The sequence below is a fragment of the Saccostrea echinata genome, unplaced genomic scaffold (assembly GCF_033153115.1).
Source record: "Saccostrea echinata isolate AGI-Se365-2 ecotype Australia unplaced genomic scaffold, CSIRO_AGI_Sech_v1 ptg000017l, whole genome shotgun sequence".
Lineage (NCBI taxonomy): Eukaryota > Metazoa > Mollusca > Bivalvia > Ostreida > Ostreidae > Saccostrea > Saccostrea echinata.
The window spans coordinates 6,700,641-6,721,831 of record NW_026889766.1 but is presented as its reverse complement, the minus strand read 5'-3'; the positions used below and the strand labels follow the sequence as shown (position 1 = coordinate 6,721,831).

General features: G+C 31.9%; 1 protein-coding gene across 1 annotated transcript; it reads left to right on the top strand.

The window, feature by feature from the left end:
• The first annotated feature begins 18 nt into the window (after positions 1-18).
• On the top strand, positions 19-20,920 carry LOC133189364 (uncharacterized). The gene is made up of 5 exons (XM_061324749.1): positions 19-45; positions 1,349-1,596; positions 3,271-3,326; positions 13,901-14,259; positions 19,477-20,920. The coding sequence occupies exons 1-5, from the start codon at positions 26-28 to the stop codon at positions 20,291-20,293; spliced, it is 1,500 nt and encodes a 499-aa protein (XP_061180733.1). The 5' UTR covers positions 19-25; the 3' UTR covers positions 20,294-20,920.
• The last annotated feature ends 271 nt before the right edge of the window (positions 20,921-21,191 follow it).

Sequence of the window (21,191 nt, the reverse complement as noted above, 5' to 3'; positions counted from 1 at the left end):
ATTAACAGGTGCATCAAGAAATGAAATGATTTGTGATCAAGAAAGGTAATTTTGAGATATTTCTTGAATTCAAATATTATAGGCTCCCATAATCCTTATGAAGTATATTGTTCATTTATAAAACATACTATTAGGTGATTTTCTAAGATTTTTTAAAGTATAAATCAATGTATTCATGGCAGATTGTACATTTTTTTTAAAAAAATTATATACGAAATGCAAAGACTTTTATCATCATAAATATTTTTAAATCAAGCTTTCTCAATAACTACATTTAAAATGATAAAAAAAAATGTATACACCGAAGATTTTAAGGAGTTTTGATTATCATAGAAAGTACTTAATATATATTTTTAAAAATATTTTATAAATTTGATATTGGCAACATTTACTACAGAAAAGGTAAATAAATGCAAGGGTTGTCCCAAAATTTCACTGAAAAGCATAGTTTTGTAATGAATTAATGAAACACTTAGATAGATTAAACCCACTGTAACTAACAATATCATGGGCAAGTAATTATACGTAGTTTAAATCCTCTATAACTTATAGATTTATGATAAGACATTATGTCATTACATATGAAAAAATGACAGCTGCTTTGAAATAAGCGGCGCACTGAACTGTCATCAAATATTCTGATCATGAATTAACTCCCACAGAAACGCATGTCATAAATGCCTGATACACTTGAAAATGTGTTTTGGTACTTAGTATAAGACAATGCCTAATGACTAAAACGGTATTTAAATTGCAAAGAATTGAAGCTAAAAAAAAAAATAACCGTAAAAGTCAAGCAGGAGTGATACTGTTTAACCCCAGTCTACTTGAGTAGACAGACGAAATACCCGTAGAGAATTAGGATTTTTAAAATTATCATTTCCTGATACATGTACATACTTTGTGCTTACATCAAACGTTGATATTACAATTCAAAATGAATAAAAATAAGATATTTTACATTTATATCGAGAATTCTTATGATGAACTAAAGAATTTGATTCTTTAAAGTTGATTTGGTAACTTGTGTATACCAAATCAATATTTATATGATGTCAGAGATTACCTCGGGTGTAAGAGAACTATAACACTACCATTCTTATTATTTGATTCATTTTCAAGTAACCATATTATGCCTTCATAATCTATCAACCAGCAACACACTTTATCCACCCAGAAACATAATCAATATGCTTTGATTCCTGTAAAATATACGACATCAATCTACTAATTTTGGTACAATCCTCGTAAAATCCAATCTATGCATTTTATTGTTTGTTTCATATGTGCTTAAAATAAAAAGAAAATATCAATACACATATGTTTTTTTGATTTTTATATTTATAAGCACCCGATTTAAAGAAACTCTGTGGTTATGCTTCAAAGTTTCTTTTGAATTTGTGCCTCGAGAATTGGCAGCCCATAAACGTGCCTCAGAGGAAATACATTCACTACTACTTGGGGAAAAAGATCTTCCAGATGATAGTGTTGTTTTTGTGCACAATAGTAAAAGTGAAATTGAGGACATTTGTCTGGAGTTATTTGACTCAGAGCCAAAAATATTGGAGCAATACCCATTTACAAACCTGGAAGAAGGTAATTATTAAAATTATTTGTTTGAATAGAAACTATATAAATTTGAAATTCGGGATTCAATATTTCACTTTGTGTACTGTGCCAAAAAAAAAAAAAAAAAAAAAAAAAAAAAAAACTTAATCATTCAAAAATTGTACAAGTTCTCCAAAGAAAATGCATGCAAATAAGAAAATAACGATGAAGTTTTGAACAAAAATGCAGGTTTCTTTTATTTGCACATAAACTGATACAAATGTTTGAAAATAATCAAAGTAACATATTTCAGAAATATTGATGCTTATTTATTTATTTATATATATTTTTGGTATTATTTTGACCTCTAACTTTCTTTTATTTTTAAACATATGGACATTTAGTTAAGAAAGTTTTTGAAAAACAGATATAGATCTTCAGAAATCCATTTTTATTTGTTAATTTATTTTTTCTTTTACACCATGAAAAAAATATTCTAAATACTCGTTTGGCAAAAATCATTGGGAAACACTGACCTAAATTAATGCATGAAAACGATAAACGAAAAAATAACTGTAAATATTTCGGACTCTTTGCGTCTGCAAGAGGATATAAACAAATTGTCATTGTCTGGCTGACGAAATCGTCATATGATTACAATGTTTGAACCAATCAATGCGATCGACATACATGTATTTTTTTTTTTTTTCGAGTAGCATGAAAATCAGATATGGCGTTAAATTATAAAAAAAAATCTTAGTTTTAAGAGGAAACCCGTACATAATAATTTCATATATATATATATATATATATATATATATATATATATATATATATATATATATATATATATATATATATATATATATATATATATATATATATATATATATATATATATAAGATTGGAAAGATACAAAATCGAAGCAATGTCGACAAGGGAGGAAAACTAATCCTCCATGGAACCTGATCTCACCTCTGTTTTTATATGTAATTTGAATGGACTTTTAAAAATGATCACTGTTCGTCGTCTTCACATTTCGTAATGTCACCTGGATTTCAACAATGTCGTTTAAAGTCAGAATGTCGAAATAATTAACTTGTTTGCAAATATATTTTATCATTGCGCTTTTTTATTCATCAATTGCTAGGTTATTACTAAATTTACTAATACTAAATTACTATATGCTAAATTTGAATTCGAATTATTCCGTCTACTTGCTCTATATATGTAGGGCTCATGTAGGATGTGTCCAATTGATGGGGGATATTAAACTCCTTCTGGGAACTTGCTGGAATTTTCTGTGGTCCATTATGTGCCATATTAACAAATTATTTTGTTTATTTTGAAATCGATCACTCTTTGTTATGTTCATAATATCTTTAGAATGAACTGTGAGCATTCTCAAAATTTCAATCAAACAATACAAACTGTGAACAGAGCAAAACACAGCAGGCGTTGGCACGATAAAGATCCCTAGTAGTCAATGGCCCTAAGCACCAAGTATAGGTCTAAATTCGAAGCCCTCCACCGGTGTATGGTGACGTCTGTATATGATTGAAAAAATTCTCAAGTGGGACATAAAACGACACATTATCAATAAATCAATCAATCGTTTTTTTTTTAAACAAAAATTGAATAATTTGGTTTCAATTTTTTTTTTTATCAGCCAGGATCAACCAGGACTCAAATTCATGTTCTTCTTCGATTTCTAATTTTAGTTGCGAATAAAGGTCAAGTGATCATTTTCTGCTATGGAGAAGAAGCAAAAAATGAAGTAAGTATTACAACTAATATATGAGGATCATGTTATGCCTTCTTCATCAGAACTTTGGTAAACTAAGAAAGTTTTCCTCTGGTAGAGAAGAAAGGGTACAGTGGCTGCAACGTTATTGTTGACAACCTACACGAACGATCACGTTACACGAAAGATTCCGCACAATTAACGCACGATAAAACCTGTTACCCGAACGATCCTTCACGCACACGATTCTACACGTTAAACGATCTTACACGATTGCTAACGCAAACGCACGATTCTTCACGCAAAATAGTTCAAATTCTTTAGGAATGGATATTTTCAAAACGAATTAAGGCTTAATACTTATTTTAGATTTCAAATAATTATTGAAATTATTTCATCGACTTTGAAAATGAAAAAAAAAAATGGATATTTCTGGAACTAAATATATGTAAGACTTATTAATTATTTTAGATTACAAATAATTATTTACGTCATTCTCCGACTTAAGAAAACTGATTTTTTTTTTCATTCTATCAGAAGATGTACATTTAGGTAGACCGTGAGTTTTGATTGAATTGGATTTCATAATATGCAGAAATTAAGGGATAAGATTGAAAAAAAATATTAGAAATTTTCAAAACGATTCTTTAATTTGAATAAGAAAAACTTCATAAGGCTCTCTGTAGTTTGATACAGAGTGTTAGTATTTTAATCAAAACAATTTCTGCACTCTTTCATGTAGCGTAGATTAAATTCACGTGTTCTCCACCACGACTTCCGTTCTGAGGCCTCAACTGACAGTAAACTAATAGACGGGGTCACGTGACTCCCTCTAAAAATGGCATGAAAATGAATTATATTATACATGTAAGTAATATCCATGTTTCCATTTGTGAATCTCAAAAATGAACAATTATTTTACAAATCATTTATTTGCAGAAATTATTAAAAAAAAAAATAATTAAAAGTAAGCACCAGAGATAAACACTGATAAACGAAACCCCGACAATCATGTCGTGTACATGTACATTCGCAGAATAAATATTTACGTAAGCAATGAGAATTGTTAAGGTCTTCCGTTTCCAACGGAAGACCTTCTACTTTTTCTGATGATTAAGATTATTCTTATTATTCTTTTTTTTTTCCTAGACGCCAACTTTGAAGTTTCATATCTTCCTCATTTCTGAACGGATTTTGTTCAAATTTTCAGAGCTTTTAGACTTTACAAAACACTCTCGTAACACTGTAATACAATGCGGAAATTACCTTCTGTTCACGAGTTATTCCCCTTTGATTGAAATTTTAATGCCTCTGGTTTCCAGACAAAGGCTTTGATACTGTAATAATTGGAGCACCAAACCCTTTGAAATTAAACAGAAGAAGCATTGAAGTTGTGCACATCGGTTTTTGTTTTTTGATTTTTGCATTAAAAATGGCGCTAGAGAGGGGTCAAAATTTAGAACGCGAAAAAGAGCAAAAATTTTGACATATTTTCCTTTATATCTTTAAAACTAAAAAATATTTTGTTAAAACATGTAGAATAAAAGTTGTGCATAATTGCAAGAGCTTTCATTTGATATCATTTAAAATGGGCTGGCCCCTAAAATTAGGGATCTAGAGCCCTTGAAAGTTTTCGCTTTATAACTAAAAAACGGCAAATATTTCGATATGGCTTTCGGAATTAAAGTTGTTTTTTAACACCTTATTGATCTCATACAAATGTTGTTTTGTTCGAGTATTGCGTAATATGTCGTAATATGCAGGTAAAAAGCAGGACCCGTAAACAGGTAAACGTTTTCATTCGGCAAGTAAATCAGAACTCTTCATGTGTATAACTTAAACAAACTTGCAATAAATTATATACCCTACTGTATTTAATGCTAATTTCCTCCTAAATAAGGTTTTAAACGTGTTCTGTGGTTCACTCATACATTATTTTTACAACTTCATTTCTTTTTTAATTTAGATTTAAAGGGAACACGTCTTCAAATAAAGGAAAGAATTAAATGTATCTATATAACTATATAAGTAATATTAAACTTTAAGCATCGAATAATTAATGATCATTAACTGTACGCATTTTACCAGTTTACGTTCCCCATGTTCACCTCGATGTTTATAGTTGTGTAACACAACCCGCGATCCAACGTTGCTGAGGTCACCAGTTTTACCAGCCACCTGCGGTCATAAGCCATGTAAACAAAACAAACATCTGAGAAGACAAATCCATTGTGCAAAAACAACGATTAATGAAACATTATGTGTTTTTTATTTATATCGAATCTTTAAGATAACTTAATCTCATCTTTGATTTAGTCTTAATTCCAAACACTAATGCATTAAATCATTACGAATTTTAATCGCTTTCACCGACCTGGTCACTGTCGACACAACAGTATGATGTAAAAAAACCAAACAATTTATTTCTCTATCCAGTGTTATTGTATTCTATTTCAATTGTAATTGAAATGGTGCTACGGCAAATAATTGCAATTAGTGATGGAAATATTAAGTATTAGTACTTGTGTAAAGTATAATTTTTGCTATCAGTCTCTTGTTTCTTCATTTAATTTTTCATTTAATATTAAATAAACTATTTACATAAAATAATACTTTTAAACATACAATAATTCACGCCTTCTTACAGTTTACATTCCGCTCTGTCTCTGTGTTTAACTTTAAAATTGGTAACCCACTCGTCGTTCACACGTGGCCGCAGAGATTACCGAGCCGCGGTCATATCGGTGTTCAAATGCAGTGTACTCATAGCTATTAATGAAAAATTGTGTTTGAAATCATTTCGAATCTTAAATATTATTTTATTTCACTCTATCTCACGCTTATTTTTATCATTATCTTATCCGCCTGTGCATTTATTCATTTTAAGTTTTATGCATTTTAATTGCAGACTTAACCACTAGGTTTGCAACAATTTATTTTTCTGTCTCATGTTTTAAACTGCATGCATAATAATTATAAGTGGAGGTGACGTTTTCAATTCTCGGGAAAATCGAAAATTAAATTAATCACTTCTGAGTTTGCATTATTTGCTACCAAACTTATAATTGTATTGTACAGAATGATATACTTATGGATTTCTTTTATTTCGTCGAATAAACAGAATATCCAATACACGATTTTACGGATACATGCTTGTAAGTACATGCAGTTTTACATGGAAGAGTGCCCTAACTAAATACATCCTCAGCTTTCAGAATACACATGCCTGTGTACAAAACAAACGGGAAATTCACAGATAAGGAAAAAAAAACATGTCTCCATAAATTAAATACACAATCGCAATGATGTGTTTTATTGATCAGCATACGGTTTTTTATCCTTCGTCCATGCATTTCGACGATACGGAAAAAAGATCCGATTCGGTAAAATTATAGCAAACGAGGTTGAAAATTGTCGGACTTTTTATCCAGTTGAAAAAAAAAATGTGTTAGTCCTTTGAATGGCAATATATCCGAATAGTAATTAAACAGCCTATCAAATACGCAGCTATGTTAAGGCTTCCCGAAGCTTTAAATGCGCTCAAAACATAATATGCCATTGCGAGGTCGGTTTTGGTTTTAATTTATAAGTATTGAACTTTAGTACTTCCAATTTATATAAAGGGTTTCCTCGGCTATATATTAGCATATTTGCTATGATATCACATGACTTTGTTGATCACGTGACGGTCATTTATAATTTTTTGAAGTGTTTCATATAAATCGCTTCGGCGCAGCTGATTAACACAGTAATTATTAACATTTTGTTATATAAATAAACTCATCGTATCCTTGTGTATCCGAAATGTGCTTGGGAAAAGTCATAGAATTACTTGGGTACAAAATATTTCCTGAGAAATTCAACTTACCTACAAATTTGAGGGTATTTTCCTCACAATATCGTAATCTGTATTAAAACAAAGCCAACACACATTTTTCCCAAGCAAGATTCAGTTAGAGAACAACCTCTTCTTACAGATTTCCACAAAAATTCTCAGATTAATCCTAATTAATCACCTGCGCCAGACTCTTTTATACACACAAAATAAATTCTACCTCCAACCACGGGTATAAAACAGAGTACGTTTCAAAAGTATATTTTTCATAAGCATTTTGAACATGATGAATTTCAATCAAGGGTAGGTAAGCGGTGTATTTTTAAAATAGTCGGACATATAAGACTTAAAAAACCTTTAACAACCCGTGAATTTTGCAATAGCTATCTAGCATTTTACAAGCAGTTTGAAATAAAGTGTAAAGTTCATGACATTCTCCCCGTCAAAACACCTCAAGTTTGCAGTGACCTGACGTCATTTTCCATTATGACGTCATATTTTGGTAGTTCAGAGATGTGAAGGCACAGAGTGCACTGTCATATTCTACGGGAAGCCTTAACCTACCTGCGTATATCACGGCGTCCATATAAGGATGAAACTTTGTTTGGTAAATAAAGTGGTTCTTACAAATATGTAACAATTCTTAAACATCTAAATAATTATTTCATTTTTCTAACAAATACTAATTTGGTTCTAAGAAAGCCACGCAGTTGTATACAAATATTCCAAAATAATCTTTCATGTTTAATGGACTGACAAGTGATCAAATTTCCTCTCATCACGATACGCACCCCCCCCCCCCTTTAAAGAATACAATGTTTTTCTTTAGAGCCGAAAATGTCAATCGGTTGGTTTGTTCAGGTACGTATACATATAGGTGAGGTCTGGTGTTGAATTCCGAGAGAAATCCACAACCTATTTTAATGTAAACCAATAATCATACGCGACATTTGTTATTCGCGAATCGTCAAATGAATGAAAAACAAGGTCTGCAACGATTAATATCCTTGACTAAGCTTTCCTATTTTATAAAATTTTAATATATTTTATTTTATTTCTAAAACTTAAAAAATGTAACGATTTAATGTGTTCATTGGAGTGGTCAATTGCGCGTCGAAGTGTATACTAATAGTTTCTTTGGGTGGGGGGAGGTACCATTTTCGGTGCATTTGATTTCCGGAATTTTGCATTGCACTTCCGACAATTAATAAATTTCACTTCTAACATTTATTATTTTCATTCCGGATTTTTTGACTATATTTCCAGCAATTTAATGTTAACAAAATAGATGGAATTAAAATTTTAATAGGATATAAATGGTGAATGGCTGAAAATTTATACATTTTATAATGTACATGGTACTTACGGCCTTTGAGCAGTAACGGATGGAGTACGGAGAAAATGATCAGCATTCCAGAGGTGAAATGTTAAGGAAAAATGTACTTTTTCTTTGTGGAAAAGAGTGAAATAGAATAATCTAAATGTGGAGACTACACTCTCTTTATTTGATACATATGTAGGTTCTGTTCTTCATTATGGATGTGAGACGTGGAGATTTCATAAAGCCCCACATGTTGAGCAAGTACATATTAAATTTTGGAGGAAAATTATGTCGCTTCGAAAATCTACAAATAACTTAATGGTTTATTTCGAATTTGGTAGATGCCCAATGTATGTTCAAAGAAAACTTCGAATTCTGAAATATCGGTGTAATTTGGTCAATATAAATAATTGCATTCTGCAGACATGTTATAAACAATTGTTATGTGAGTATGAAGAACAACAGGAAAATTGTACAAATTGGTTACGTGCAGTTAGAAAGCGTTTTTAAAACGCTATTTGGTTTGAGTGATAAAATCCTTTAAAAAGAATATTGATGACTACCCTAACTCATCTGGAAAATCTGCAGCAAAATTTAAATTCTAATGAATCGATTTCGACTTCTTTATCAAATTTTCCCTAACTTTTCCGTAGACCTCTGGCTTTTCCCTTAATTCTGTAACACTCGGAACTCGAGAGTTACCCGCTAGGTGTCGTTTCTGCATCACTTCCGTATAATTTCTACTTTGACATTTCCAAATCTTACATTTTTTATGTTTGACGATGAATACTCGGATTATTGTGGAATGCATAGGCAATTAAAAGCACGATTAAAGACAAAAAATATCTACTAAAACAAAATATAATAACATATTTTGGTAACATGTGGTAGGTATATGATATTTTAGGCCCGGTATCCAAGAGGGGTCCAGTGTTAACAAATGGAAGTGATTTACCTTCTCTATTTCATAATACCGCGGGTATGATTTTTTAATAAAACCTTAATTCTAAGTTATTTTTTTTTTATTTTTTATATGGAATACATTGTAAATGTGTACTAGAAGATTAATTTATGGAAAAAGACGAATAAAAATATTATTGGACCCAGGGTATATATTGGGGGGTGGGGGTGGGGTGGGGTGGGGGGAGATCCTGTCCACAAGCACCTTTGCAGCATTCAAGCTTAAAAGACCATTCAAACAATAATAAATCAGGAGCAGTGCAAACCTTTTGAAATCAGAGGTAGAATCAAGTGCCATGGAACTTTCATGTTGTAAATTTTGAACTTAACGGTTGTCAGTAAATACAAAATTTACATGTCATGTTGTAAATTTTGTATTTACTGCTACCCGGTAAATTCAAAATTTATAGCATGAGAGATCCTTTTCATGCTAGCACTTACCCCGACACGAGACCTTATACGGTCTCATCCAAAGGACCTATCTCCACGTTTTACTTCTTATCCAAACTGGACATAAACATTCTCAATGAATTTTTAAATCATTGTGTTGAACCTAACAAATTATTCCGACTCGCTGTATGGTCTGAAAAAACAAAGCTGAACTTATCCATTCAGAAACCCACAGATTGGGATTGCTCTTAACTAGTGTGTGTTATGGCCTTGATGCAAGGTCATTTGGTCGAGTCAAGGTCACTGACAGTGAAACTGTAATTTCGCTACTGTATTTGTACTAGTGAAACATTGCTGGTATCATGCAGAGTGTGACATAGCCTTAACTCAAGTTCAAGGCCACTAAGGATAAGATGTTTTGACTGTATGTATGGACTAAAAGAACATGTGTCACTGTGAACTTTTCAAGTCGGTAACACACAGATTGGGTTTTATGACGAGAGTGTGTCATGGCTTGACGCAAGGTCATTTGGAATGTTCAAGTTCACGTACATTCCTTTACAGTTTTTCCTAACGAAATATTGTAAGTTGCTTCCTCTTACAAGATTGCTTACATGTATAACTTTAGAATGTGGCATGACATTGACTCAAGGTCACTTCCTTCCGCAGCTCCAACGAAAGACCTATTTGTTGCTTTGCAACGGGCTCGCTCTAGTTTATTTATTTATTTGTAAAAATATCTAATTTTGACCTATTGATTTTAAAAATATCTTGACCACAATTAGCAGTAAACTTAATTAACATCAGAAATAAAAGTCCTTAAACATCTAAATACGGTTTATCACAAAAAAATCATGCTATTTAACGAGAACACAATATTGTACGACTTACTATATTGCTTATTTCTAAGCGATAGTTAGTTCGTACTGCTTTTAATTATGTAAATCGCGCTTCATTTATTTTATTTGGATTGAAAACAAAACAGACAAGCGAAATGCTTGTATAACAAAAAACTTACAAAAACGAAATTTACACGTTTTTTAAAGCACGATCACGCACGATAAAAACCGCAAACGATTGAGTCTGATACACGTACGATCTAGCACGTTACATGTACGATCTCGCACGTTACACGAACGATCAGGCACGTTACACGAAGGATTCTACACGATTGGTTTGTCAACAATAACGTTGCAGCCACTGTATTTAGCATTTAACACTTTTTATTTTTTTTCCAAAATGCCCATTTTTAATGCATAAAAATAGAAGTAATTTCGTTTTTTTAAATCCGGAAATGGCAAAAATTATATATCAGTCTTAACAGCTTTGGGTTCTTTCAATGAAAACGGCACTCTGACACTGAACCCCAGTTGCTTAATTTAATAAAAACAAACATTTCCCATTAATAATTTGATAAAAGAACCGAATGGATAACCATCTTAACACAGGCTACATACAAACTGCCCTATGCAAGATTTCTACTTTCACTTTCATGTCAAGACCGTACATAAATATGTAAACGTTACTATTGACAAAGGGAAAACAAATCTGAAAAATTAGTAATGCTAAATGGTTTTTACTTTCGTCGATAACAAATCCAAAATAAAGTAGACAAGATCACTAGTTGTATCGTCTTTCTACGAACTGCATTAATTACAACTACAGTTAGATGTTATGCAAGTTACGAGAGTACTAGAAGTTCGTATAAATCTGTAACCCTAAAGAAATTCTCTTAACACCGTGAACTAAATTCTAAAAACACATCTGAGAGCACTTGCTTGTTCAAAGCGTCCATTCCTCTCCAGCAATGACGTCAAAAATGTCGTACGTACACTTTCATCCGATAAAAACCAAAACCGCTCCGGAAATAAAATGTGCAATGATTTTTTCACTCATATAATAAATCACAACAAAACGTGCTAAAATACAGATTTATTAATTCTTGATAAATTTAATTTGGGGAATACAATGTTCAAGAAGACAAATTTTGATTTGAAGAAAGGAAGGGGTGGGGCCTGAATTTGGAGAACCGAGCTGAGGAGGGGGTGCAGGGTAACAGAGTTGTTAACCCATCCCCATTTTTTACGTAAGCTTCTACAAGAAATGATCATTCTTTTGAATAAATAAGTATTAAAATTGATCTTGAGAAATGTTATTGAAATTAATTTTTAACATGCAGTCTACTTGCACTGGCGAATCCAGAAGGAGGGGGGGGGGGGGGGTTGCTTGTCAACTCTGTTCGGGGGTTGCCCCCTTCAAAAACCGTTGCTATGGGCTTGAAGTGCCTATGGTGCGATTCTAATCATGTGTGTTGGGGGCACCGACCTGGAACCCCCCTCCCTTTCAAAGTTTGCTTGATTCACCCCTGACGTGTTAAAATATAACATATAACTCATGTTTTTCATATTAGGCTAAATATTTAAATTATTCCCGGTTCACTGATTAACATTAAATTAATAAACATAATTTTTTTTATCTCGTTCAATTAAAATAAAATTAATTCAAATAACAATAACATTAATTTAATATTAAATGAAATAAATGTGAAAAGGCTATTAGTTATTATATAATGTTCAGTATGAATTTTATGTGCAACTCAAAACATAATTGTGTTGAACATATGTTTGAGACAACCATATGTTTAAAATATGTTCAACATACGTTAAACATGTAGTTACCTAAACATATGTTCAACATATGCTTTGAGTCTGCTATATGTTCAACATATATTTTAAACATATGTTTAACATATTTTTTAAACATATGTTCAACATACTGTCGAAAATTCATATGGTCAACGTATGTTGAACATACGTTGCAATTTTACCTGTGTGATATATTTTTCTCCACGTCCAAAAGTACTTTTTGTTAGTGTTTAGAGCTTCCTTAAAAGAAATGTAAACATGCTTAAAATACGTTTGAAGCATACTTTGTTTTACCTTACGACTGTTTATACGGAACTACACAAATAAATTAAACAAAATGAAATAGATAAACAAATTTAACAAAAATGAATTTGCGAAGTGAATTGATATATAACATTAATTAATTAATAATTAATTAAAGCATATATATATATATATATATATATATATATATATATATATATATATATATATATATATATATATATATATATATATATATATATATATATATATATATATATATATATATATATATATATATATTATGAGTAGAATAAACAAATAAATACATCTGGATATATAGATAAACACAATTAAACAAAAAATAAATAAATATATATATATATTTACATGCCACACATGCTACACGAGACGCAATGAATCGGTAATTCATTCTTTAGAAAGTAACTGGCATTCTCCTTATGATTTACATGTATCTAAAACGCTACATGTACTTAACTAAAACAAGCAAATACATTCATCTTAAGAAATAAAATTGCTAAAGATATTCAAACAATTGACTATTGTCTAAATCTATATTTTCACAAAACTTGAGAATTGCCATGAGTAACGTATTTCTCTCATAAGTAAATAGTAACGAGAACATATTTTAACCCTTTTTGTGGGTCAAACTGAATGTCAGGAGACGACAGGGAATGGATAGAGTGGTCAGGGACTTAGTCAGGGGACATCAGGCCTCAAGATCATGAAACATCTTAAGCTTAAGTCAAAAAATGTATATTGTGCTGAAATGATTTAGGAATGAAGCATTCCAAAATAAAAATGCTTTTTCACTTTACATCAATAAACTGCTGTTGTACGTAAGTTAAGAGTTTCGATTCACAATTAATAAACATTTTATGGACGATTGATATTTTGACTTAAGTCCAAGTCTGTTTCATGACCCCGGGGCCAGGGGGAGTTGACAGGGATGTCAGAGAATGTCAGGGGACAACAGGAGTTAAGACAGTGGTAACAGGGGCAAAGTCAGGGGACGTCAGTGAGTAGACAGGGTAGTCAGGGATAACGACAGGGGATCATACGAAAATGTCAGGGGAAGATAGGAAAATGTCAGGGACTGACAAGGGAACGACATGGTTTTTTTTTTTGGAATCTAAGAGGAAAATCATTAGAGTAGTGTATGCTTTGAACAATCATCTTTTTTTAATTTCAGATATCATATCTTATTCAGAGTGAGAGAAACACTGTATCTGAAAAAGTGTTCTTCCTTATTTTGGAAACCAAATTCATTGACTGGGAGTTCCGTAAAAATGCCATTCTGAAATCATTGGGAAATGTTATTGATGGAAGAAATATTTTGCATTCTCAAACGAATAAGGTGCATCTATACGAAACATTCTGCTGCCACCTAGATGATCAAATTAGGCAACTGCAGAAGAGGTTTGAAACCAGTGGCTCTGAACATGATTTAAAATTGGCTAAAGGAGTGAGGCATATTTACGAAAAAGTATTAAAACCAAATGCAAACATAAGCAGTGCATTAGAAACTGAATGTAAACATTTAATTGAACGGTAAGTGGTTTCTTGGTAACCCAAGTCACTCAAGTGACATATTGTGATTGATCGTCGCCCTTCATTGAATTGAATATTTTATCCTTTTCCTAAATGCTTCTTCAAATTTCACATGTAGCATATTGTATATACCACAAACTTAAATCTTTGATTTTCTTAATCTTAGCACACCTGAAACACAAGTGCTTTGCACATTTAAAAAAAAATATATGGTTAGGAAAAGCATAGGGCCATCTTTTCATGACTCGCAAATGAGTAGTTTGCGCTATATTTGTAAAACATCTCTACAACTACACATCTTAAAGATGAGTTGAATGCATGTTTAGGAAGAACAAACAACCCTTTACATTTTTTATTGCAGAAGGGAAACATTTACCTCCAATAATGGGTAAAAATAATCATTGTATGTATTGTAAAAGTTTTTTTTTTATCTACCTCTATACATCTTGAAAATAAAAAAAAATGCTTGGGAAGAGTCCATAATCCCCTCTACAAATTCTGTTTTTTTTTCATGTTCACCAGTTTAGATTTTTTTTTTACTCCGGACCAACATTTACTAAGGTTGTACCAAAGTTCGCAACAGTGTCAGTCTTTGATATATTAAATTGAAAGAAAACCGAAATAGCAAATAATATTTAAAAAAAAAGTTTTTGATGAAACTTTGCTCATTATTGCAAATAGACATCATAAACAATTGGTTGCTTAGTATCTTGGTTTCTATGGCAACAGCCAGAAAGTTCGTAAGATACAGACTTTCAGAAATTCTGTCGTAATTGATTCTTAATAAAAACAAATATATATTTTTTGAGAAATTAAAAAAAAAAAAAAAAAAAAAAAAAAAAAAAAAAAAAAAAAAACTCTCACAAAAATATTTAGCCTTGCTACTATAAGAAAATTATTCAGAATATAACTAAATAAGTAGTAACCATGAGTACATTTTAAATACATTTTAAATGTGAAAACTGCAGAAAAAGATCAACATTCACTAATTATAGTTATTGTATTATTAAACTCAACCAATATCAAAATAAAAACAATACAAATATATGACCTTAAGTAGTAAGGTATTGGTAATTCTCTTCTAAGAATAACTTTCATGGTTACTATGGTAACACAATGTTACCACACAGAATTTGTTGCTAAATTTTAGTTAATGCTGGTATCTTAAGAAAAACAATGAAATTTTAGTATGGCAATTATACATCATTAAAATATTCTTACACAAAAAAACATATTGAAAATGAATTGTAACAATGTACCATTGGTATTAACTGATAATTTTTTGCTGCTTTAGGAATTTAGTTACATTCTTAACAAGAAACAAATTATTTGACACACATGAAAGTTTACTTATCTGATAGAACTTATGCTGACTATCATAACTTGATAAAAAAAAAACACCTATAACTGTTGCTATGATTTTCAAGAAGGGAAAACGTCCAATCTTGTTAACTTTATATCTATATCAAACTCTGTTAGGTAGCTTGTTGCATCCATTGAGAGATAGTCTGGTAGTCAAAATTGAAATTCAATAATAGGATTTTTGGGTATCTCACCAGGGGTAAGTGTCCAAGGAAACAAATACTTTTTTTATATAAGCCTTATATATATATATATTAACGCAGCACAGTTAAGGCCGCAATAAGGAGGCGGGGCCTAATTTTTACGGGAATTCTTATTATGGCATCACACAAAAATACATGCTCTTCAAATTACCACAAAATGAAATGATACTCTATTTTAAACTGTTGGATAGCTTTAAACTACATCAATACTTACTACTGCATGTATTTTTGTCGATGGTTAAATCCCACACAGCAATATATAAACAATTCACTGATCGCAATGCACTTGTCAATGTGACGTCATATCGTAAAATTTGACGCAGTTTGTATGCAGTGAGAGGCGGATCAAGTTTTTTTTTTTTTTGGATACAATGAAAAATGTGTTTTGTAATTAAATAAGATATTATTTGCGGCCATTAATTTGGATGCGATGTCTATTTTATGATTTTATTCATATACTTCCCGTACATTCCCTAGACAAGCGATACTACCGTACATTTGTATGCAGATTCATTGAAGGGTAATAGAAGGGTCGTAATAAATCGATATATTGCAAGGACATACCCTCAATGAATTACGACAAGCTTTTAGACATAAATTCAAGAGGTATGAAGATATTTGAAAAGTGCTGCGAACCTGATGAAATCTTGCAAATGAATTAACTATATCTACATTTAATGTACTTGACCAGCAAAGTATTCAACATACGGTCTAACAAATGGTTTTTTAGCAATTATATAGTAGAATCTATATAGGTTCGCAGCAATTTTCACAAACTACAAAGAGTGTTGAAAATAATTATAAATTAAACTTAGATTTTTAACTTGGTTATGCCCTTGCAATATTGGAATTTATAGATGACCTCAATACTGCAGGTATATTTGCTAAAATCACGTGACTGCCACATTACGTGACAAATATAAATAAGAAATATAAACGTCCTCAACATGTAGTTTTCAGCCACATTACATTTGTCCGATAATAGTAAAGGCCTAAAAAGATTCGCCCATCCTTGTAAAGAATGTATTTTCTGTCTAAAAAACTCGCCGATATTTCCATTTGGCACCTTAACTGTACTGCGAAGTTCTATGATATCTCAAGCTCAAACCATTTAATTAATTGTTAAAACAAGTCTTCCAAATTAAAATATCATATAGTTTTAAGAAAAAGAGTGATGACAGAAGTCAGAACTTCGAACAGCCCTCGTATACGAAGGAAGATCAAAAAGTTAGCGAACTAATTGAATGACTTCAGTAAAAGAAACCAAATTTGATTTAAGTGTTTATTCTTTTGTAAAGTATACCCCTCCTGTTTTATTACACATAAGCCTCTGTTGTGCCCATGCATAAAGCACGTGGTCCAAGCTGTCACTTGACATGCTCTATAGCGCACTGTTCACATCAGCCCAAAGATTTTCCCTGCTCCTATATGTCTTCCCACACAGATTAATTTTTTTTAACATAAGAATAAACAGTTCGTCAAATGTCCCATCTTGTCAATAGAATGATTGGATTTGAATTCCTTTCCTACTGTGTGAGCATGGTGTCCATAACAACCCAACTCCTTTGTCTTGGGTGCATCGTGTATCCAGTGTGAATCAATTATGGGCGTTTTCTCTTTATCATATCTGATCTGTTGACAGTTTAAAGTAACTGAAAATTTAGGGATTATGTAATATTTTAGTGTTATGATTTTCATCTATTTCTCTAACCGGGGATCTGCAATTTTTTTTCTTTCTTTTTTACAAATTCCTCAACTTTGGACCACTTTTCTTTTAAATTCACTTTCACTGGCACCCAGCACCCAGAACGAACTGCAATTTTAACTATTTCCCTACCAACACAAAAACAATTAATCCAATTATTAGTTTATTTCTTGGCAAGCCCTTTGTCGCAATAAACTTTGTACAAATTATCATATATTACTGCAAAGGATTTTTAAGGATTTGCGTAACACATTAGAGAGTACAACCTATTCACTCCTTTTTTGTCACAAGTCATCCACATATTGAAGTCATTTTCCCATTGTGACGTCATAAACGTGAAGCAAAATATTATTTTATACATTATACTGGTGGAAATTCGACTTTCTGACTTTCTGTGTGCCAAATTTCATTCTAATGTGAATTGTGGTTATGTAGACATAGAGATAGTTCGCGAACTTTTTGATTACCCCTCGTACAGTGAAAATATACGTCATGTTGAAAAATGTTCTTCTTTACTCCTGCGCATTTGGAATATAAACTGAAAACAGGGCTCGAAAGAGCATTTCTCCATTCAGGAAAAATGCTCTACTTCCAGGGCGTGACCAAAATGATTCTATAGTACGTATGTCCATAATCTTTGAAAATCAGCATACACTCCTGGAAATAATTGAATGCACAAGATGAAACACTTCATCTACGTTTGGCTTATAGACGGCGTATAGATACTTAATTGATTAAGGGTTTTCTTTAAGTCAACTTTTGACAGATTAGCGCTATCTTTTTAAGTAATATTTACATAATCGTAAAGTTACCATTAACCCATATCAAACTCCTTCATGGGTGCTTAATGGTAGATCAAAGGTGGCTTAACGATAGATTATATATGTTTAAAGGTGGCTTCTAGACTGTCTTTTAGTCACCATTAAATCATCATAAAGCCAGCTGCTTAATGTAAAAACTCCTTTAAGCTGCCTTTAAACCATCTTTAAGCCACCATTTAGCCACAACGATTGATTAATTGATTGATTGTATGTTGTTTTACGTTCCGTTCGAGAATTTTTCACTCATATAGAGACGTAAACATATACCTGGGAAGGGCTTCAATTTCAGACCTTTACTCGGCACTCAGGGCCATTGAGAAGTGATAGTTCTTTATCGTGCTAACACCTACCATAACATGGGGCCTCGGTTTTTAAGGTCTCGTCCGAAGGACCCGTAACTTTTATTTCAAAGTGCCGAGCGCTTGGCGAAGGAACAGTTGCTACCTGTTTTTTATCGACTTAGGTCAGTCGCGGTCGTGATTCGAACATATGACCTTCCGATCACAGAGCGAGTACTCTACCAATTGAGCTTCCGAGACAGCAGCCACAACGAAGACCGACTATTTTTATTAAGGTGTTAAATCTATTAAGGATTTAAAAAATCTTCATATTCCTGTATTCCTTCAAAACGCAAAGTAATTAGTGCTACTTAAACATAAATTAATTCAAATTGTTCATCCTGAAATTCAATCATTGGAAATTTAGTCTATGCCAATCTATGGGATTTGTCTGTTTCTTTGTCCGTTTTGGTTAAATAAACATGTTTGTACCCAAAGTAAATTGAACAAATTCAGAGAGATAACAGCATACTTTTATGTCAAAAAAAAAAAAAAAAAAAAACAACTTGTAATTTAATTTCTATGTTGAATTTACAGAATAATGTATACATTTGTATACAAAGGTCTAGGGGCTCCTAATTCATTTTTATAAATAAAATAAAATAAAATAAACAGATGAGATTGCTATATAAATTTGAATATATATGACAAGATAGCTCAGTGCTTTTGGTACACAGTTAATCCGAAGTATTTCTTTATGCTTTAGTTAAGAGTTAATCTAGAAGTGTATTTAATATTATTATATATCACGAGGATACACTTTTACGAAATGCTTTTTTTTAATACAGTTCTGACTTTCTTACGGCGTATATGATTCGAAAGAATATTGTGTGGGTAATTGGAGACACTCTACAGAAGAAAAATGAGAAACCCTGGCCTGCATCTTTTGAGGAGAGAATACGGAATGAAAATATGGAAATTAAATTTGGGGAAATAAGACCCCAAGGACTGTGTGTCGGTTCAAAACTTTTTCGTCAGGAGGATATGAGGATATTTGGATCAATAGGGATGTTTGGCACATATAAGCATGAGAAAGATACCCAAGTCTGTGTAAGCAGTGCGCATATATTAAGAAAAGAAGACACAGGATATATAGAACATGAAGGAAAAATACGAGAGCTTGGAAACTGTATTTGGCCAATGAGTTCCGTTGTATCTGTTTTAGATGAAATGAGCGTTATTGCATTGGATGACAGCTTACAATTCTCAGCTGAAAAGCACTTACATGAATCAGTTAAACTATTTGAGGGAAGTCCCAGTGAATTATTAAATCGTAAAGTTTTCAAGTTTGGTGCATCCTCTGCCATGACGAAAGGTTTTGTGGATCAAGTAATAGTTACATCCCTGGGTCCGGAAACAGCCTATGGAATAACACCACATCCAAAAAATTCAGTTTTTTCCACTGAAGGAGACTCTGGGTCAGTTGTTTGTACAAAAATGAATCGCACAATATATGCTATTGGGTTGGTTATTGGCAAGTTTGAACCACATGATGAACAAACTAGTGAGAATATAGATACATTAATTATGGTATCAAATTTGCAGATGGCGGTTTTACGTTTCAAGAAAGAAATGGGAGGAGAAATAGGAGACTGGCGCCTTTAAAAAAAAATATGAAATTGAAATCCTCTGAATATTTTGTAAAAAAGATTCTCTATTCTTAAAAAAAAGAAATGTTTGATATCTTGTATGTATCTAGCTGCAGAACTGTAGCTCTCGGAAAAAAAATATTGACAGACCGGAGAGCTACAGTGCCACCCATAGAGAAAACTGTATATTTACTCTGCACAAAAATTGCGCTTGATTCCGGTTTCATTTCTCTAAATTCTTACCTCAACTTCAACTGCACAAAAACTCGATTTCAAGATATTTCTTAGACTTTTATCAACTACTGTCGTAGTTAACTTCTGCACGAAGCGCTGTAGACCGAATTGTCTTGCCACCCAAAATGGCAGTATAAGTAGGCGAAACTTTCGATGGTCTTCATTTCAGGTCCTGTAGGACTATTTCCAACGGTTCCGGGGGAATGTTTTGTTGTGGAAATAGTAAAATAATATGTTCGTAACAGCCGGTTAGTAATATTTTGAGATGGCAGTTTAAATATGCAGAGAAATATAAATTCATAATTGAGCACAACTTTTTGTGCGCAATAAATATACAATTTTTTCTATGGGTGGCACTGTTGCTGTCAGGTCTGTATATTTTTTTTTTTTCTGAGAGCTACAGTTCTGCAGCTAGTATGTGTTTTTCATTATTGTAATTGCAAAATCGTAATTTAAATGTTTGAAAGACAAACAACTGAATTATGATCTTATCTATGAAATAGCGGAGACATACTGTACACGTAAAATGCTAAGTTTTCATATTAAGCAATTTACATTTAAGCTAGGTTGTCGTCCATTTTATGTACATGTAGGTTGTGATAATCACTAAACATTCTCATACAGTGTAACTTGAGTTTCATTTTACAGATCATTTATAATTTAATTCCTCGCTGTAAATC